Source organism: Bidens hawaiensis, unplaced genomic scaffold (genome assembly GCF_021521415.1).
Source record: "Bidens hawaiensis isolate Kalapana, Puna unplaced genomic scaffold, B.hawaiensis_p1.1 tig00029139_1, whole genome shotgun sequence".
NCBI classification, from domain to species: domain Eukaryota; kingdom Viridiplantae; phylum Streptophyta; class Magnoliopsida; order Asterales; family Asteraceae; genus Bidens; species Bidens hawaiensis.
In genome coordinates this window covers 146,717-168,904 of record NW_027494807.1, presented here as the reverse complement: position 1 = coordinate 168,904, position 22,188 = coordinate 146,717, and the positions used below count along the sequence as shown (strand labels likewise).

At 40.1% G+C, this 22,188-nt stretch overlaps 1 protein-coding gene across 1 annotated transcript; it reads right to left on the bottom strand.

The window, feature by feature from the left end:
* Positions 1-3,487: 3,487 nt before the first annotated feature.
* Positions 3,488-5,870, bottom strand: LOC143578308 (zingipain-2-like). Its single transcript, XM_077061929.1, has 4 exons — positions 5,633-5,870; positions 4,783-5,018; positions 4,561-4,701; positions 3,488-3,785 (listed from the first exon to the last, which is right to left on the bottom strand). The coding sequence occupies exons 1-4, from the start codon at positions 5,793-5,795 to the stop codon at positions 3,513-3,515; spliced, it is 813 nt and encodes a 270-aa protein (XP_076918044.1). The 5' UTR covers positions 5,796-5,870; the 3' UTR covers positions 3,488-3,512.
* Between the last annotated feature and the right edge of the window lie 16,318 nt (positions 5,871-22,188).

The window sequence follows — 22,188 nt, the reverse complement described above, 5'->3', positions numbered from 1 at the left end:
TCTTTTGGATTCGGATATTTGTGTAATGGAGTATTTAAACTAAATATTAATGTTCTATTTCTTATTGAATCTGTTTATATGTCATAATCATTTCAAAGCAGGGTAGACTATATGTATATATTGTGACATGCCAGGTAAGGTCACATGAATTATTTTGGAGTGAAAAAGAAAAATAGAATCCTGAAGGAAATGATTGATTCCTTCTTATCTTACTCGGGTTTGAGTGATTGATTAGACAAAGAAATTTTTATATTCTAGTATTGATATAAAGGATCTGGGGGAGGTTAATGTTATCCTAGGTAAAATAATTAAAGGGAGTAATTATGGTATAAATGATTCGATTTAATTATTGAGAAAGTTTTGAAGAAATTCAATCAATTTGATTGTTCTTCGGTTAGCACTCCTATATATAGATCCTAATATCAAGTTTATGTCCAATCAAGGTGATTCTATTTTAAAATTAGAGTATTCAAAGTTAATTAAGATGTATGCTATGATTAGCACAAATCGTTACATAATTTATGTTGTGGGTAATTTGAGCAGATAAACTAGTTATCATAGTGCTCAACATTCGCAAGTAGTAAATAAACTACTTAACTATGGATGTGTATTCTCTTTTGGAGAATGTTTTATTTCTTAAGTAATTAAGGAATGAATTTGCATCATTTAACAATGGAATTCGAGTTAATAGCATTTGCAACAATTGATAAAAGTGGTTGAATGGCTAAGAAACCGTGATTACAAAATTCCATTATGGTCGAACCGATATCACCAAAATCCATCAGGTGAGATAGTGATGACTATGTCAAAAGTATAATGGAAAGTCTAGACGGTTATATATACAATACAGTGTGTGATATCAGTTGGTTTGTTATATATGAGTATAATTTGGCTAATGATCAAAGTAAAAGGTTAGGAAGAGATCTCGTGAACATATCAGTCATGGGGATGGGTTTAAAGTCCATACATTAATATCGTATGTCAAGACACCCAATTCCCATCTAATACAACGTTAGATGCTGAATTCAATGTGGAAAGCTTGTCATATAGATATTGGAACACAATATCATAAACATCCTAAGATTTGTGTTCGGACCTCGAGATAAAGTAGGTTGAAGTATAGCTTCTTAATAGTTTATTGATAAATTGCAGTGCGGGTGCGAGAATAATGAACTACCTATAAGAATATGAAGTTTAGCCGCTTCAAGAAGCTTTGGACTTGAGCTTTGATATATTCTTTGAAGGATTAGGACACAGGCTAGTAAAATATAGTGTCGAGTGGAATTTGGATTTATAAGTGTATATGTATTTTACCTTCAAGTATTCAAATGAATAGCAAGGGTTCAATCCGTAGGACACCCCGATATTCGAATATTTGGATCGTGTAATTTACTTAGATGAAAATTCAATCCGTATGACATTTTCATTTATGCATACGTTTGCATTTCTGTGACGATGGTTAATTTAATCATGGATATCACTAAAATAGGGGAGGATTGTTGGTTATTTTAGTGTTATTGGATTAACTTGTCGATCGAGGAAATAACGTTAGAGATTAAACGAGTTAGGTGACGCGGGAGTACGGACTCGATTTTATCCTAAAGGTTATTTGGGCTTTACTATAACAATGGGTTTGTTATTTATTTACTTGGGCTTAAGTGGTATGTGAAGTGGGCTTAATTAATATTTGGGCTCATGTGATAATTGATCAAATAAATTGATCGATATTTTCCTGATGGGAAAATTCTCAATCGAATATTAAAAGAACAGAGAAGACGGTTACTTCTTCTCTGGTTCTTCATCACATTCACAAAATCATCAAAATCCAATTCCAACAACAGAAAATCTTTGTCTTATCCGATAAATCATTGCGTGTAACCCGCAAATAGGTTTATCTGAAAGTGATTCACGATTCAAAGATTAATCCAGGCAATTGTTCAAGAAAGTAATATTGAAATCATGATTACAGGTTTGCATCATTGATCGAATTCATTCCCCATGTACGCAATTATACAACAGAATCTTGTCGTAGACATTAATTTGGTAAATCACTAGTTTATGACTGGAGGTGAAGGAAATCAAGATTCTAATGGTCGCGGTTCATGAAATAGGAGTGTGTGTCAAAACATTTTACTACTAAGACTACTAATGGAGCTTTAACATTTACAAACGTGTCACCAATTCTTGTTTTATATTTTAAAAACCATTTACTTCTTATGGCTTCCATACCAAGTGGTGATCAAAGTATTGTTTTCTTAGTTGGAGTCTATATAGTAGTTTATTAGCTTCCTTCAAAAAAAGAAGTGCCATGAGACCTCATTATTTTTGTATGTTTGGGGATCTTCATCTAAATTATAAACATAAAAATGAGATATTCTCGCATCAACCCACGCCAATCGCCTTCAACTTGGTACATTTCGAAACCATGTTCAAAAGATTGACATGTACATTTCATACGTCTTAGGAATAGTTTTGAACATATGTTCATCAAAGCATGAGTATTATATATTCATAATGCTTAGGTACAACACTAGCCGATGCCTCGCTAGATTCATCCATCTATACAACATTCATACTGTTATTTAGAAATCGTTCACATTTAACTTAAACATTCCACTAAACGCTAACCGAGATTAATAAGCTTTCCACCTTTAGAGAGAATGAGTTTATAAACTTCAAAGGCAAGTTTAAACCTATCCTAGATTTCTTTTTAAAACCTTGGGAACATGTAAACCAACAATTAGTGTTGAGGTATATCTAGAAGTGAACATCAAAACAATTTTCTATTTTCCTTTTACTTGTGCAATTACTTATTCCCATGTGGATAGTTAGGTTTGTTTGCTCAGAACTCATGAGTCATGACACATGAAATTGTTGTGTCACAAGAGTTAGGTGGGCACCAAAATTCACCCACCATGATTTGCCTTATTCGAGAGATTAGGCATTGGCATCATATCAACGAAGTAGGTACCCTTTTCGTTTTCTTTAGCTTTCTCATAATTTTTTTTTCTTTTTTAATAAGCGACAGTCTGGTTTATCTTGACATGTTACAACTGTTACAAACACATCTTTCTTGTTTCTTTATTTTCAAAGCGTTTCCCATGGATCAATTTGGTTGAATACTTGAATCTTAGTCGCACCTAAATGGCTAAATCAGTTGACTTGTTTTGGTTTAAAAAGTTTCGAACATTTTATAAACACAGATAACTCCCAATGTGGTGCTAAGATTATTAATATCACTTGCATTAGTTAACTTTAATATTGAATTAAACCATCCAACGTATTTTATGTCATGTAATTCAAATTTGTTACCAATCATGATATGTGAACAATAAACCATTTCTAGAATGATATATATAATTTCGTGAAAGGCATAGTACATTCAACTAAAAGATATGAGAAAAGCCATCACAATACATCAAAGGGTAAATATCAAAGAACACAAATATGATTACACTTTAAGATAATAATAATAATAATAATAATAATAATAATAATAATAATAACTATAATTAGATACTGCTTATCTGGTGACTAATAACGTTGTTTGAGATACTTGGGTTCTTGTTTCCATACTTGACTGGGTAAGAAGCCATCATCGCTATCCCGCACTTGCCCTCACGTGTATCGACCACATTACGCTCCATTCTAATATAACCGCCTTCACCCCAATTTGGCCCCCACGAGTTCCTTACAATCCAATAGTCTCTTCCCTTTTCTGAACCGTATCCCACCACAACTACACCATGGTCTAGTTCGGTCCCACATGAACCAGTGAACACGCCCTGAAATTTACATATATAAAAATAATTATAGATTACATATGTTTCGATTATGGGTGTAAATTGTGTCAGGTTAATAGATTAAATATTTGAAAACACCGACTTATTGTTTATTTGTCAAATAAGCCTCACACATACACACTTCAAATCGTGTAACTCGAATACAACCTCCTTAGCGCATTTATTTAAACGAGTGGTGTAAAGTCTTAAAACAAATTAGGGACTTGCAATAAATGAGTTGAAACAAATGTCTAATGTGTTGTTCATACTTTATATTTTGGGTGGGGTGTAAATGAGCCCAGCCAAGCCCAACCTTAAACCATACTCGTTAAAGTAATGAGGATTTAAAATCGAGCTCGGTTCATTTTAAACTCTATTTTAAATCCTAATCCCAGCTCAAGAGCTCGTTCTATCGCGGCTCATTCTTATGTATTAAATATATATACATTAACATTTATTTTTATATGTATGTTTTAGTTATCATTTTTATATTTAACATAAAATATATCATTTATCGTAGGTATATTATTATATTAATATATATTAAATGAAAATTATATATTATTAATAGGACCGGTTATTCTTACGAGCCGACTCATTTATAATTTATTTTAAGCTTTAGATGGAGCTCCTTTAAGCCCGACTTAATTCAAGTTTTTAGCACGCCAACTTCAAGTTTATATTTAAAAAATTGATTACACAAGAATCTGTTTAAGGTGTGAAATAGATATAGGAGGACATGGGTTCAAATCCCGTTAAGAAAAATTTTAAAACTTACAGAAGAATATAACTGAAAATCTCTTCCAGAAGCTTCTATTCCGACGCTAACCGGCTGGTGAGCCACCGCCTTCGTCAACGCTTTCTCTTTCGTTGGCGGCACATCTTCATAACCATCTATGCTAACAATCTTACCTTTATTCTGCAAAATCAAGTTCACTATCAATTCAAATTGCCATATAATAATCAAAAGTAATAAAATAACACAATACACAATACTTACCTTAATCGGATCACAAACGTCCCCAACGCCCTTGTAAGGATAATCAGATTCCGAGTCAATCCCGCCATTGGAGACAATAAACTGAAAAGCGAAATCCATCGTTCCACCATCACAACCGGAGTTGTTTACGTTGTCACAATCGACAAGCTCCTGCTCAGATAAACTGATCAATTCGCCAGTGACAATTTTATTAATTCCTTCAACAGCTGCCACTGTCGAAAACGCCCAACAACTTCCTGCAAACGTTTCAGTTAATTAAGTACACGATAAAATCATTAATTAAAGTAAACTTTTTTAACATCAAATGTTACTCTTATTTTACTTTACACCAATACCCAACAACTTACTGAAAACGTTTCAATTAATTTAATTAAATAAATGATAAAATTATTAGTCAGAGTAAATATTTTTTTTAAAGTCAAATATCACCCTTATTTTACTTTACACCAATATCCAACAACATCCTACAAACGTTTCAGTTAATTAAGTAAACGATAATATCATTAACTGGATTAAATATTTCATTTTAACGTTAAATGTTACTCTCATCTTACTTTACACCAATACCCAAAACTTCCTTCAAACGTTTCAATTAATTAAGTAAACGATAAAATCATTATTTAAAATATTTAAAGTAAATATTATTTTAATGTTAAATATTACTTTGTCAAATATTACTTTTATAGTCCTATGTTACTTTACAGTTACACCAATAATTCTAAAAACGTTTCAATTAATTAAATAAATGATAAAATCATTATTTAAAATATTTAAAGTAAATATTATTTTAACGTCAAACATTACTTTTATAGTTCTATGTTACTTTACACCAATAATTCTAAAAACGTACCGCAACCTTCTTGATTTTTGACAGGAGTAACGGCGCCTCTTTCTCTCCAATCAACTTTCTCAGGGAACATCTCTTTACCATTAACAGCGTACCGTCGGTTAATCTCACCTCTCTGTAGGCTAGAGATCCTACGGTTAGGATCCGCCTTTGTGCCCAAATACATCGAACGATACTCCTCGTTAGTGAGATCAGCAAACTGGTTCAACCCGAGTTTGCAAGTCCGGTTTCCGGACAAATTATGGTCGTCGATTGAAGAAGCGTGTATCGACTTACTTGTTACGATCAACGTTCCTCGGGTACGAGTGTGCTATATCACCGATGGTTTTCCGAGATACGAGTTCTTCCACCTACAAAACGAACAGCACCGTGAGCTTACCCCACAGAAAGGGACAGAGGGGTCCTCTTTGGGGTGTAACCCTCCGGTGTGAGAATCAGGTATTGTAGGAGAAGATAATCAGGATGTAAAAATGAGTAAAGGACTTAGAATATATTTTCTTGCCTGCCTTTGCACTGTTGAGGTGGTGTGGTATTTATAGTATTAGGGTTTCCAATGATTGGGCTCAGACCCAATTAGGGCCTTTTTGGCCTCCTCCTATTGCTTCGCGCCACGTGTACTTAGGACACCTGGTGCTTTTTCATTGATTATTCTCTGACCAAGGTATTTCACCTGACCCATGTGCCATCACGTGGTGGCACATGGGCTTTGCTGAGTTGTCCACCCTTCATTGGCAGCTGCCAACATCAGCACATTCTTTATTCCTTAAAAGATACCTTCTGGAAGGTTGCCTGATGAGTACAATCGTGGTTGTCCTTATCCTGATTTGGATTAGACTATTGTCTCATTTGTTGTGTGTCGCTTACGCGCGGCCTTTATGCGCCTATCCCGGGGATGCGCAAGGTCTTCTCTTTATTCTCACAGATGTTTCATGCGCTTGCGCGTATGTGATATGCGCCACGCGCAGATGTTTCATGCGCTTGCGGATAGGTTTTGGCTTTGTGTCTCCATGACATCCTGATTTCAAGCCTCTTGTCTATATCTTGTGGGTTGACCCGCCCCGCTCGATGTTAAGGCGGGTGCATACCCCTTCAAGCCCCCCCAGTCTAATGTGTGTCTTGTCTCGCGCGAGCGAGGTAAGATAGATATTAGACTTAATAGTTTGCTTTTTCAATAGGGCTTGTTTTTTCTTTTTCTTTTCTTGTATGCAAGTTGCGCGAAATTCCATCCCTTTGGTTTAAAACGAATCGTCAATGCACGTGGTTGGTTGGTGTTGACATGCATCAGAGATAGAGACGTTATGTGTCAGACCTTTCGTGTGCTCGAGGTGCTACAGTGGCCTTTCACGTCTCCTCATGCAGTGTCAGGAACACGTGTCGCGCTTATGTTGGCCTACGCATGCGAGTGGGGGCGCGTGAGCGTAGATCTGATTATTACCTGTTTCTCTTTCTCTCCCCTGGGCCTATAAAACCAAACCTTTTGAACGGTTTTTTCTTCATCTCCACTGTCATTTTCAGAGCTTTTGCCTATCATTTACATTCCGATTAAGAGCTTTCGTCTTCGTCCCTGAATTCCGTGCTTAAAGTAACCATATTGTTCGATTCGCAATTGTATGTATGATAACCCAGACACCACAATTTCCCCTAGTAAAGGCCGTGTAAAATCAGCGGTTATGTCTACTTTGAAGAAAACCGGCAAGGGTATTCGGGTTGCCGAGACTTCGTCGGAGGGGGGGGGGGGGAGAATAAAACGGCGAAAAAATGGGACGAGATCCCCTGCAAGTTGAAACAGCCTGAGCTTGATAGTCTCATTGCTTCTCAGGGTTTTCTCCCTGAGTATGGTTGTCTGCTCCCCGCAGCCGGGCAGACGGCGGCGGATCCTCCCGCCGGCTATATCTCTTTATATTCTCATTTTTTCACCCGCTGTAATCTTCTTCTTCCGATGACGAGGTTTATAGGTGCGCTCCTCCAATTTTACGGGATTCATATATTGAGGTTTATAGTCCATCCCTGTGGATTAGTGCGCATGACTCATTTTGAGTTCATGTGCAAAGCTCAGCGCGAGGAGCCCACCCCTCGGCGCTTTCAATTTTTTTATAAGCCGAAAATCCAAGATTCTTGGTTCTCATTCACACCGCGCAGTCAGAAGGTTAAGTGCTGCACTGTTACCTTCAAAAGCCTTCATGACTGGGCTGAAAAATTCTTTTATATCAAGGCTGGTGTTATTCCCATTCGTATGACCATGCGCGCGATTACTTCCGCGCCCGCGGATGATGACGTTCTTAAGAATCCATCTGGCGCGTGGGTTAAAAAATTAACTGCTGAACCATCCCCCGCCAAGAATATTTGCGAGGAAGCGTTGGTGGGGGTTGGTATGAGCAAGAGGTGGACTGACAGCGAGACTGAGCCTGTCATCCATGTTGATGGCTCAGGTGGGTTGTTTGTTCATTGCATTAATTTTGTGCGAGTATAATTCGTTTTGCTGATATCACTTGTCTTGTTTTATGCAGAAAGCAAGGAATACATCCACGCCGCCTATGACGAGCATACAGAAGGTGGCTCTGTCGCCCTGAACGCTGGGGAAGTTGCTTTCCCTGATGGCTTCGATGATATGTTCATCCCTGTCTACTTAGAATTTTGCTTTGACAGCGATGCGCCTGGTAAGCCCTTGTATTTGTGTTTAGGCCCTTAGAATACCAAATTTGGTTTTAACATTTCTGTTGCGCGTATTGTAGATGCGCTCGCTAATTATGGGTTGGAGCCTGTGGAAGAGGAAGGGGAGGAGGAAGAAGCTGAAGCGCAAAAACTCAAGCGCAAGGCTAAAGGCAAAACTGGCGCAGGGGCCAGTAAAAAACAGAAAAAAGATGATGCCTCTGTTGCCCAGAATCTTCCTCCTACTCAAGTGAAGGGACTTGAGAAAACCAAGGGTTTTACTTCCAAGTTTTCCTCGTCTTCTTTGCCTCAAGGTGTGGGCAATCCTCCAGTCCACACGAGGTATGGTGCTGCCACCTCATCTCTGCGCGCGGCAGACAAGGGAAGCGGTGCTGCGCCTGCTGTTTCATCTTCTCCAACAGGTATACTTTGTTTATATTTTGTGGTTTTATGAGCGTGATTCCAATAGAGTTATTAATGAAGCTTTGTTCACTCAAATGTTTGTAGAGCCGGCAACGTTGGTGGCTCAACCTCAGGCGCAGCAAGGTGCCAAGGCTATGCCGAAAATTGTTTTGAAGTCCTCTGTTTTGGCCTCAAAAAGGGGGAAAATGGACTTCATGGCGATGCTTAATTCGCGGACTGCGGTGCGCCAAGGTATTTATTGCACTTTGATTGTCTGATTTTTTCCTTTAGTTCAAGTCATGAATCATTTCTCCTTGTTGGTTTTTTCATAGGAATTATAGATGGCACACAAGCTGCTGGTGGCACTGCTAGCGCTGGCGCCGTTAGTTCTGCTCCTGCTCCAACAAGTACTGAATCTCCCCTCATTGGGATCACTAAGGAGCATGAGACTATTTTTCGCGCTGCTATAACAGCGTCAAGACCTCCCTCACCTCCTCCTGCGCGCAGCCCTCCTCACGAGACTATTTTTGATTCTTCCAAGTCGCAGGAGAAGAGACCTGTTATAGAGGATGACGAGGAGGTTAATTTTGAAAATTCTGATGGTGGCTGCGTAAGCCCTATAGCGCCACGAGATTTCGTGGCGCAGCCTTTTTCTCATGGGGCAGGCAGGAGCTCATCAGCTGGCGCTAATCTTTCTGCCGGTTCTCCTCAGGTATAAGTTTATTTTTCTCCGCTGTGCAGACTTCCAAATTAGTGTTTAGATAACTAAAACGTTTCTTTGCGTTGCTTTGTGTTTGTAGGGAGCCGATCACATATATCGCCCGAGCTGGAGTATCACTGAAGAGAGCTCATTCCAATCCTTGGGCGTATGTGAAGACTTTTGGGCTCACTCTGTTCCTCCAGCTGAAAGGAGGTTTCAAGAGGACCGCGCTCGCGTGGATTTGCTTAATGACCACCTTTTTGCTGGGTCTGCGTTTTTTGCTGCCTCCCAAGAGCTTCACAATGATTATATAAAGGTACGTGATGCCCTTGTGGAGGCCAAGCAAGAGGCTAAGATTTCTGCTTGGAATCTTTCTGATGCCCGAGAGAAAGCTGAGAAACTCCAAGCAGAACTTAGCGAGAACCGGGCAAGTTCCAATGCTGCTTTTGTGAAGCGCGGGCTTGAGCTGCAAGCTGCGCGGGAGAAACTGCAAGTGGCAGAGGCAGATGCGGCCAAGTACGCGCGTCAAGCGCGTGACCTGGAGTTGGCAGTGGAGGCGCGTGACCAAACTATTGCGCGGGTTAATACTGAAAAATCTTTATTGGAGACTGAGGTTGCGCGCCTGAAGAAAGAGCTCGATGCTGCGCGAGCGGAAAAGAACGAAGCCTTGGCGGCAGCAGCGTCTGACAAAGAAGAGCTAGAACAAGTCAAGGAAACTGTTAAGTTATTAAACTCTCAAATCCCTGCTCTTGAGACGTCTGTTTCTTCCCTCGCGCAGGACCGTCAATGGCTGATTTCACAGGATGTGACTCGTTGCGCTTATGCCATGAAATACTCAGACGAGTTTCAGACCCTTGTGATGGACTGTAATGCGGCGTCGCGCTTGGTGGGTCGGGCTGAGGGGTTTAAGGATGGTTATGAATATGGCATGCTAAAGAAGAATCCATCCGACTACCCTTATCAGCTCGACACTGTCTGCGCTGACATGGCTGAGGTGGGGGAGAAGTACTTGAATACTCCAATTCCCATCCTTGAGCAGGTATTTTAACCTTAATGAGTTTACTTGACTTATTTTCATAATCTTTGGTACTCATACTGTTCCTTGTGACTTGCAGATAGCCGCGCTTGTTGACCAGCCCGATCTTGGCGCTTTAAAGAAATTACTTGATGAATGTGAAGGGACTGGTGGCAATGATGATGGCGCGGGCAACGCTACCTCTGCCAGCGGCTCCGGCGTGGCCAAAGGACCTACTCCTGACGCTATCATGACAGAAGACGACTATATTCAAAACGAACAGCTTGATTATGGTAAGTTTGGAGATGACGAGGAGCGGGCTGCGCCAGATGCTGAGGGAGGAAATAATGATGAGGAGGATGAAGAGGCTGATATTAACATAGAGACTTGAAAAGCCCTTCTTGTTTTTTTTTTGTTTTTTTTTTTGTGTTTGTAGTTTTTACCTCATCATTTGTAAATTTGTAAACTTCTATGTTTCAGAATGAAATTTTGTTTTTCCCTTATTCGCATCTTGCGCATTCCCAATTCATCTCTTTATATTGCATGTGTGTGCTTGTTGAATATAAGGTATGCTTACACATTGAAACTTGAACAAGGTTGTAAGGAAATTATTTTTGCTTAATCCTTAACAGTTGTCATATTTCAAGTTTTTTTTTTTGCGATATTCTGAATATGCTGACACGTGCCTTGGCATTTCATTATTCCTCCTTTGCGCGACGTTATCGTGCATTTATTATAGGGAATTATGAATGAGTTTTTTAGCCTTTACGTGTCAGTATGTGTTACTCTGCTTATATCCATTATAATCCCATGCGCGGCCCCGACCTGAGACCTTAACAACTATGCTTTGGCATGTGCTTTGCCTTAGTTGTGCTTAGGTATTTTTATGGTCCAGCTGCGCAATACGTAGGATGGATGCTATGAGTAATTTGAGCTAAGGCTCATATTATTGGGCTAAGGCCCTGACGTTTTAGAGTTAAAACTCGTTAACGCGTCTGAGCTTGAAGCTCGCGCATGTATGTTTTACTTCGTTTTATTTTTAGTTTGATGTCAATACAATGTTGTCATATTGCTCAAAATTAATAAAGGGAAGTGTGAAACATGTATGCAAAAGGTAATAGAACGCATATAGAGCGTATCATTGTTCATAATGGCTTAAAAAACCTTGATTACAAACTTGACAACTTTTACATGAAACATTTTCTAAGTTGTGCTGCGTTCCATGTGCGCGGGATCTTCTTTCCATTTAAATCTTTTAAAGCGTATGCGCCTTTTCCCAATTCTTCCGAGACTTGATAAGGTCCCTCCCAGTTGGGAGACATCTTTCCCGGGGGTATTGCGCGACTAGCTTCATTGTTCCGAAGGACAAAATCATTCTTCTTGAAGTGGCATTCTTTCACGCGCTGATTGTAGTATTTTTCTAGCTTTTTCTTGTATTTGGCTTCACTGATGATAGCCGCCTCTCTGCGTCCCTCAAGCAAATTGAGATCCAACCTCCTTTCTTGCTCGTTATCCGTCTTACTCATCATGAGCACTCTATAGGATGGGCATCCAATCTCTGCTGGAATCATAGCCTCCGTTCCATAGGTTAGGCTGAACGGGGACTCGCCATTGCTGGTTTTGCTTAATGTCCTGTGCGCCCACAGGACATTAGGTAACTCCTCGACCCATGCATGAGACTCTCCCTCCAACCTTTTCTTCAGCCCATTCAGCAAGCTTTGGTTCGCGCGTTCCACTTGACCATTCCCTTGAGGGTGGTATACTGAAGTGAAGACTTGATTGATGTGCAATTCCTTGAACCAACTGGATATCTTCCTGTCAGTGAATTGTTTGCCATTGTCGCTCACGATTTCCATGGGCAGGCCAAAACGGCATACGATGTGGCTCCAAATAAATTGCTTCATTGCCTCGGCGGTAATTTTTGCCAGTGGCTTGGATTCAACCCATTTTGTGAAATAGTCTACTGCCACTACCAAAAACTTTACTCGCCCTGGCGCTTGTGGTAAGGGACCCACAATATCGATTGCCCACTTGTGGAAAGGCCATGCAGAGGTCACCGGAATCAAGTTGTTCTTTGGCCGCATGGTATTTGGCGCATAGCTCTGACACGCTTTGCATTTTTGGATCTCTTTTAACGCGTCCAAGTACATGCCTGGCCAATAGTAACCTGCGTTCATTGCCTTGGCGACCACCATGCGCGGGCCAGCATGTATTCCACAGATTCCTTCGTGTATCTCTCTGATCACATAGCTTGCTTCCTCAGCGTCTAGGCATTTCATGAGTGGTCCAAGATAAGAGCGTCGATATAACGTACCATCGAGCATTTCGTAGTTCTGCGACTTGTGTCTTATCTTCCTCGCCTGTGCGCGATCGTCTGGTACCTTTCCCTCATTCAAGAATTCCATTATTGGAGTTATCCATGATGAAGGTGTTGTATGAATTACAAGAACAGACTTCGCTCCCACTAACGGGTTGCTCATTACTTCCACCCTGACATCTTTGCCAAAATGATCGAAGCTGGTTGATGCCATCTTGCTTAGCGCGTCGGTAGACTTATTTTCACTGCGCGGAATGTGTATGATTCTGAAAAAGTCAAATTGTTCGGTGAGTTTCTTCGCCTGCTCTAGATACAGAGGCATGGTGTTCTCCTTGGCATCATAAAGGCCATTGACTTGTGCTGCTACCAGGTATGAATCTACATGAGCTTCTAGCTTTTTAACTCCGAACTTGTGCGCGATGCGCAAACCAGCCAGCAGGGCTTCATACTCAGCTTCATTGTTGGTGCTCTTGAAATCCAACCTGATTGCATAAGTATACTCATGATTTTCTGGATCCACCAGTTTGAGGCCTGCGCCGGACCCTTCGTTGTTTGAAGCTCCATCAGTGAATAATCTCCAAACGTTTTCTTCATTATTGGCTTGCGGAGGGTCTACTTCGCGCTGAGCCTCTTCGACTTTTCCTTCAGGGTCTGCGATGAAATCAGCTAAGACTTGTCCCTTGATTGCTGGACGAGGCTTATAGGTGATCGTGTGCTCCCCTAATTCCAGCGCCCATTTTGTCAGCCTTCCTGAGAGTGCGGGACGTCGCAAGACTTGCTGGATGTTGTAATCAGTCAGGACTTCAATAGGATGACCATTGAAATATCTGTGAAGCTTGCGCGACGCATGCGTTAGTGATAAAACTAACTTTTCTATGATGGTGTAGCGCGTCTCAGGATCTGTCAGCACCCGACTTACATAATAAATTGGTGTTTGGATTCCCTTGCGATCCACCAATAATACTGCGCCAATGGCGCGCTCTTCTGCTGACAGGTACAACGTTAAAGTTTCACCAGGTAGTGAAGCTGTGAGCGCAGGCAGATTTATCAGGCATTATTTTATCTCACTGAAAGCTTGCTCGGCCTCAGGCGTCCACTTGAATTGGCTTTTCTTTAAGCAATTTCTCAGTGTGTTAATGAATGGGGTAGATTTGCTTGCATGGTTTGCTAGGAACCTGTTAATTGATACCAATCTACCATTCAACTTTTGAACTTCCTTCATGGTGGATGGTGAGGGCATGCCGAGGATAGCCTCCACCTTCTCTGGGTTCACTTTGAAACCATCCTTGGTGACCATTACGCCGAGAAATTTCCCTTCTTCAACACCGAATGTGCATTTGCTCGGGTTGAGCTTCATGTTTACTTCCTTTAGGCGCCGAAGGGTTTCTTCGATGTCTTTGAGCATTTGTTTTTCCTCCCTGCTTTTAATCACCAAATCATCCACGTAGACTTCTAAGTTTTTTCCAATCTGCTCGTTGAAAATTGCATCCATGAGTCTTTGGTAAGTGGCTCCTGCATTCTTCAAACCAAAGGGCATTTTTGTGTAACAGAAAACACCCTTGTCAGTTCTGAAAGCAGTCTTGTCTTCATCCTGTGGTGCCATTTGAATTTGGTGATAGCCCTTATAGGCATCCAGGAAACATTTGAGCTTAAATGGCACCACAGAGTCCACCTTCATGTCAATGTTTGGGAGGGGGGTAACAATCTTTTGGACACGCCTTGTTGAGGTCCTTGAAATCAATGCACATTCTCCATGACCCATTGCTCTTCTTTACCATCACAGGATTGGCTACCCATGTTTGATATCGTATTGGGCGAATGATATTCGCGCGCAGTAGATCTTCTACTTGCTTATTCATGGCCTTTGTCTTCTCGTCTCCCATGACTCTTTTCTTTTGAGCAATTGGCTCCACGGACTTGAATGTGTTGAGAGAGTGCTGCGCCAGGTCTCGCGGAACCCCAGTCATATCAGAATGTTTCCACGCGAAGACTGACGTATACGTTGTGAGCAATCTTTTCATTCTCACTCTTGTGTCATCTGATATCGTAGCTCCGATTGTGATTGTTTGTTCTGGGAATTTTGGGTTGAGAATCCATTCCTCTGGCGCGTTGTTTGCCACTGGAAGCTTCATTCTCCCCTCTCGAGGTATACTTATTACTGCGCATAAGTGATCTCGGTACACAAATGTTACTCCTGTTGGTGTTGGGAACCCCAACGCGCCATGCGCTGGTGATGGTATGGCGTTGAATTGGGCAATCGTTCCTCTGCCCAAGATCATACTATGGCATGAAGTAGTGGGAAAGACCAGGAAGTTGACAATTTCAGCTCGCTTGTGCTTCTCATCCCCCATAGTTAGTTCGAATTGTATCTGACCTAGGGGGTGAATAATTTCGTTTGAGACACCCGAGATTGGTGCACTCACAACTTCAAGCCTTGCTTGGTCTGCTGGATCCAACTTCCTGAAACATTGCTCATACATGATGTCTGACTCACTACCGGTGTCCACCAGGACTCTTGACACCTCATAATGAGCGATGTGTGCAGTGATGACTAGAGGGCTGCTGATAGACGGGCCTCCTCTGATTCTTGGAAAGATTACTTGTTGCTCGCGCCAATCCCCTTGGATTTGCGCGCTTCTCTTCCTCGATCTTTGCCCTTGCCTTCTTCCTTCAGCTACACAGATTCTTTTGAATTTTTTACTGGCTAAGGCTCCGTCTGGTTGTTCGTTCTCTGGTCTTGGATTTTTTACCAGGTGAGCCAACTTGCCTGATTTCACATCTTTTTCGATCGCATCCTTCAAATGATGGCATGCATCAGTGTTGTGCCCTGTGGATTTGTGAAACTCACAATATTTTCCACTGCTCGGTGGTCCCTTATGGAGTAATGGCCTGGGGTTTTTAAACTGGACATTCTCTGTGCTTAACACTTGCGAAGGCGTTTTGGTGATGGGAGTCCATATTCTTGGTAGAGGTCTGTTAGGCTCTCTGCCGCCTTCCTTCTTGTCACCTTCTCCGCGATTAAGAATGTCTTTTGGGGTTGGGGTGAACTTTGTTGCGCTTGCTTTTCTGTAGGAGAATAATTGGTTAGTTGCAACCTGGACCATACGGAGTTTTGTTTGCGCCTCTTTTCATTGTTGCGTGGTGCTTCTGTTTGATGCCCTTTATCTCTTGCTCTGTTTTGGGCAATTTGTTTTTCATTTCGCGCGAAGACTCGCGATGCTACCATAAGCTTAGCCCAAGTGGTTGGCATGCCTTCTCTGCTCACAAGAGCTCTGCGGAGTTGATCACTGCGCACACCTTGTATATAGGCCACGCGCAAGAGTTGTTCAATGATACCTCCAATTGCAAGAGATTCCTGATTGAAACGAGTTATGTAGTCTTCAATGGTTTCATCATTTCTGCGTACGCAGTGCATGATGTCATCGGGGTCGCACGTGTGTCTGCGCTGCTGTACAAAGTGAGCCTGGAACTTTTCCAATAGCTCTTCGAACCCATCGATTTGTCCTGTCGGCAAGCTTTCAAACCAGACACGCGCTGCGCCCGTGAGGCAGCGAGCAAACATGTGACACCATGTTGGCATCGTCCAGCTTTCTAAGTTTCCAGTGTTATAAAAACCTTGTAAGAAATCATCTGGATCTGTTGTACCATCGTACTTGCCTAAACCACTTGGCATCTTGGTTTTGTGTTGAATGGGAGCCTTCGCAATGCGCTCAGCGAATTTTGAATGTTTTACCAAGATGGCTGGCCTATATGGTGTGGTTACGTCCACTTGCTCTTTCGCTTGTGGGTTGTATGGTGTGTATAAATCCATATCAGCTTTGGCTCCAGGTGCTATGTGCATGTGTGCGCGAAGCTGTGAACCTCCTGCATGAGTATCTCGCGTCTTCTTCATGCTGTGCACCTCTTCCTCATCACTAATATCAGCTTGTTCGGTGTGAACAGAATGACCGTCTTCCAGCGCGCGCGTCTTTTTTGTTGTTCCCTGAATGGTTTGTTTATCAAATGCGAGCCTTTGTGTTAAATCGGCTAACTTTTTTGTGTTTTACCAACTCATTGTATTTGTCCATTAAATGCCGTTGTTCGTTTATGAGCCATTCTTTAGGGTCATTGGTTTCAACTCCCGGGCCCATTGGTCCTTTTTGTTTTGCACCATTCAGATTTTGGAACGTGAGATCGTCTGGGGGAGTTTCAGTTTGACTATGAGGTGTTGTGTTGAAGGGATGGTTACTGGTGGTGCGCGCAGTGTCACGCGGCGCCCTCAGAACCTGATGTCCCTCATTAACATCCTCAAGCTCATTATCCTCCAGAACTTGATCATTGTTTCGAACACCGGAAACCATGGTGAAGAGAAAATTGATGAAATAGTAGTTTTGTTGCCGTTGTAACAGGTGATGGCGCCAATGAAAAAGCGTGTATCGACTTACTTGTATACGATCAACATTCCTCGGGTACAAGTGTGCTATATCACCGATGGTTTTCTGAGATACGAGTTCTTCCACCTACAAAACGAACAGCACCGTGAGCTTACCCCTTAGAAAGGGACAGAGGGGTCCTCTTTGGGGTAACCCTCCGGTGTGAGAATCAGGTATTGTAGGAGAAGATAATCAGGATGTAAAAATGAGTAAAGAACTTAGAATATATTTTCTTGCCTGCCTTTGTACTGTTGAGGTGGTGTGGTATTTATAGTATTAGGGTTTCCAATTATTGGGCTCAGACCCAATTAGGGCATTTTTGGCCTCCTCCTATTGCTTCGCGCCACGTGTACTTAGGACACCTGGTGCTTTTTCATTGATTATTCTCTGACCAAGGTATTTCACCTGACCCATGTGCCATCACGTGGTGGCACATGGGCTTTGCTGAGTTGTCCACCCTTCATTGGCAGCTGTCAACATCAGCACATTCTTTATTCCTTAAAATATACCTTCTGGAAGGTTGCCTGATGAGTACAATCGTGGTTGTCCTTATCCTGATTTGGATTAGACTATTGTCTCATTTGTTGTGTGTCGCTTACGCGCGGCCTTTATGCGCCTATCCCGGGGATGCGCAATGTCTTCTCTTTATTCTCACAGATGTTTCATGCGCTTGCGCGTATGTGATATGCGCCATGCGCATATGTTTCATGCGCTTGCGCATAGGTTTTGGCTTTGTGTCTTCATGACATCCTGATTTCAAGCCTCTTGTCTATATCTTGTGGGTTGACCCGCCCCGCTCGATGTTAAGGCGGGTGCATACCCCTTCATCGATGAACCTCAAATTATCAGCGAATATTTGAAACCGAGTTTCCTTCTCTCCCAAGGCATTGTATGTTTTTCCGTGACGAGCAAGCCACAACTCATACGTGGTTCTTACCTCCTCATTTGTCCGCCCAGCCTAGCTGACGTGTTAAACACGTCAGTGAGAAAATGAGACAAAAGAGTAGGGTGTATGTAGTTGCAGCCGTCGTCATTGTTGTGTTTGAAATGAGAAGAGGCTGTGGTTTTGTGACAAGACTACATTGGGTTTATATAGACTACTGCATGGTAACTTTTGTTTTACCACGGTAGATCTTTTGGTTATTTATTTACTGCTAAATTATGTATTATACTTGTGGGTATTAAATATTACTAAAATTATATCATTGATTTACTTCAAATAGTAAAGTAGTATGTTGTGAATGGTTAGTAAAGAAGGAACAATACATATATTATGTCACTTATCTATAAGTTACTTCAAAGTTAAGTTCTATACGTTTGAAGCAATTATAAAGTTTCTAAAATAGTTATCTTATAAACCTGTTAATGATTTTGAGCATGTTTGGGATTGAGTTTGAAAAATGCTTATTGGCTTTTTCAAAAAGTTATTTTGAAAAGTCAGGATTTTTTTAACCCTATTAAGAAGCTACACTAAGAAATAAACTTTGATAGACAAACACATTTTAACTTATTTGTTTTTTGAAAACACTAATAAGCCAATAAGCATTTTTCAAACTAAATCTCAAACATGCTTGTTAGGAATAAAACTTAGTAAGACTAGAACTAGGACGACGAGAGTCGTTTATAATGTGTTTAGTTAATCATGGACTTTAATTTATATACGGTTTTTTTTTAACTGGAATGCTTGTAAATTGATAATGATTTTGTTATGAATATAGAACCAACTGTGAGACTAGAACTAGGATGACGAGAGTCATTTATAATGCGTTTAATCAGTCACAAACTTTAATTTGTATGTTAATTGAAATCCTTGTGTTGATTCGTTCACATCTTAAGGTAGACAAATAATACGATTGTTTTAGAAGACTAAAATTAATTTATACAATTTTTTCTAATGAGTTTCTTAATGGAAATGTGTTGGATATGTTAAACTAAATCCAACCTACTTATAAAACACATTATCCGTGTAAACTTATTTACAACCATAACTAACATGTTTAACTCCAAACTGTTAACTTATGAAAATATATTATTGTATATAACGGTTTTATTGTTCGAAAAGATAGAAAGTTGAATAGATTTCGTCACCTTTTGTATCTATTTGACTAATATCTGTTGTTAAAGAAGATTGACTAACATTTCTATTTAAGAAAAAGACATAAGAAATATTTGTATTTTCAATAAATATAATTTCTTGTAAATATGATAATGAACCTGGCTATGGTTACGGTTCAGGGGTAAGATTTCGGTTTCTTACGTTACAATTTTTAGTTAAATTTTTATTGAAGTAAGTTTCATGACAGGGTCCTGTTACGGAGGAGCAGAAGGTCGATGATTCATGGAAATAAAAAAAGTAAAATAATTTAAATATAATAAAAATAAAAAATAAAAAAAATAGAAAGATTCATTTGATTTCCGAGATACCTCGTAAACAGCGCCTTATCTTCAAGGGTAAGTTGAAGATCTTGCCGTCATGTTTATCCAATAGGATTCATTCAATATGGAGTCACGAGAGCCTGCTGCCAAACACATTAATTGAGCTTACTTTTTATGACTTTCACACATCTGTAAATATATAATTTATTATCTTTAACCGCTATAAGATTTTATTAAAATAAGGCTATTCTCTATGGTGGGCCTTCGAAGCCCCTCCACCGTGTGACGTCAGCGTCACGTAAGCACCAAGGGCATCGAATCCTCATCCGAAAGATGCCGCGCTATGGTTTAATGCCCCAATAACGCCCATTATATATGTATGTGTGTGTGGGAGATAGAGAGAGAGGGCCAACATGATTTTCCCCATCCGCGTCGGCCAACACAACAATTGGATTGTTTTTTTTTTTTTTTTTTTTTTTTTGAATGTTCAAGCTTTTCTCCTACTATTTACATTATACCGCCAATGCCAGGAATCGAACCCTGGACCTCTCACCCAAAGGCCAAAGCCTTTACCATCCCACCAAAGTGGTGATGGCAACAATTGGATTGTTGGCGCCCACCTTCCAACCGTGCCCCACTGCGGTGTTTGCCGCCCTCGGCGCCCAAAAAACCGCCTCCACCAAGCCCCATAGCGTATGGCCTAATGAGGTTTCTCAGGGATTGTGATAATCGTTTGTTGAAGACCGGAAAGAAATAAGAAGGTGGTCAAAAGTAAACAGGTTAAGATCAAAGAGGTTACAACTTACAGGAGAAATTAAGTCGTTTGGTTTTTTATGGCAAATATAAGTTGAAACTTAAAACCTTAAATTAGACAAGTTGGTGTAATTTTGAGCTAATGTAGCTTTTCTTTGGGTGTTGTTCACTTGTTTGGTCTTTGCCCGAGTTGTAAAGGTGGCCTGTTTGTTGGTTGGGGTTTGTTAATAATATACATGGTTTGAAAAACAAGTCCTCTGGCGACCCTGGCAACTCTTTATAGTAATGATTAGTGGTTTAAGTCTTGTTTATAACAAAATGTTGTGCGCAATCTAAGGGTTTTAGTTTTACCATAGCAGGTCTTCGGACAATAGATTTCTTTATTGATGATGGGTATGTGGGTGGCATTTTGCCAATGGTGTCTCAGATAGCCAAACTTTGTTAATCCCTATTAAAAAAGAAACTAAAATAAAAGGATTTTATTAGCAACTAGATAAATATGGCAATCAAGAAAGAAACTAAAAAAATTAGTAACGACTAAGGAGTTATATTATACTTTCGCTCTATTTTTGACCCAACATGGTTGAAATTAAAGATCTTGTTATTTTGCACTTTTAATATACACCATATCTTAAAAGAAGGACATGCTGTATTATCATTTTGTTTTGAGTTCAAGTTGGTAGGGTTAATTGGAATCTTCATTATTACTTCAAGTGTGCAACATGACAATGAGCCTATATGTTAATGGGCAAAAGACCAACAAGTGTGTGGATGTTTTGGACAGGTCATCATTAAATACATTACACACCCATACGACTACTATACGAGTCGATAGTCTATGTTCGTTCTTGTCCTTGATAATGCATCTCTTGTATAAAGCCGCTCTCGCCAGCCAAAAAAATTTACTTTAACGGGACTTGCTTATCATCATTGACCATTGAGTTTATTGAGTTCTCCAATAGTGAGCAACATCTAATTAGTAATAGATCCTATGTTCCTCCATGTTCGGTTCGGATATGATAGAACCATGTATAATTCAACTTGATTAGCTACACTAATAAGCTATATATGCATATATAGTCTTGTTTAACACACTTGAATGATGGATATCTAATGGATGCTAATCAACAACTGATCCATTAACAGCTCTATGCCGAATAATTCACCTTGTATGATGGGGTACATATTGGTTATCAACCTACTATCTGATCACAACATATTGTTTTCTAACGATGAAACAAATACTAGATTTGATCTTATGCAATGTTTAAAATTATAGTAAATCGTTCAACACAGTTATATAGTAAATCTACCAAAGTTACAAATTATTAAAAATTAAATAAAATAATAATATAATAAATTAAACCCCACACCCAAATATGAAAAGAAAAAAAAATATGTAAAATTAAATAACTAATATTGTCACTATGTAATTCTTCAAAACGAAGTAAATCAGTTAAACTCCACTGCTGTTAGTTAGATCTTGAATTCTATGTAACAAACAAACATGTCTGGATCTACATGCACAGCATGGCAGCCTGCAGGTCTTTTGCTTCCTTCACAAGTCACAAGTCAAGAAGGCTGTTCCCCTTGTAAAGCGTGCCTCTCCAAACAACATATATGATTATGACTTATGACTTATAAGCTTATCTTTTTTTACTTTCCAGAAGGTTTTCAAGGCCTGTTACTTGTAGGCCTAGCCCAGTTTAATAATTTGTTGAGTGACCATCTATTAGTTTAGCCCAAAAATTGTGTGTATATATTTACAGCCCAAACAAATTTCAACATGTGCTCAAGCATTTTGGAGATTTCATCAAGTGTTATCATTTCCATAGCATTTGTTCTTCTTTAACCTTGAATACTTCCATTTAAACCTACAAAACATTATATAATAATATAAACGCATTTCTTAAATGTTTAAATAAACCGATCAAC

Bases quoted from the DNA above. Each gene is read 5' to 3' on its own strand.
- LOC143578308 (XM_077061929.1), bottom strand. From the start codon at position 5,795: ATGTATTTGGGCACAAAGGCGGATCCTAACCGTAGGATCTCTAGCCTA. The intron at 5,019-5,632 runs GTACGTTTTTAG...AAACGTTTGCAG, and splicing joins CAAAAATCAAGAAGGTTGCG to GAAGTTGTTGGGCGTTTTCG. The intron at 4,702-4,782 runs GTAAGTATTGTG...TTGATTTTGCAG, and splicing joins ACGTTTGTGATCCGATTAAG to AATAAAGGTAAGATTGTTAG.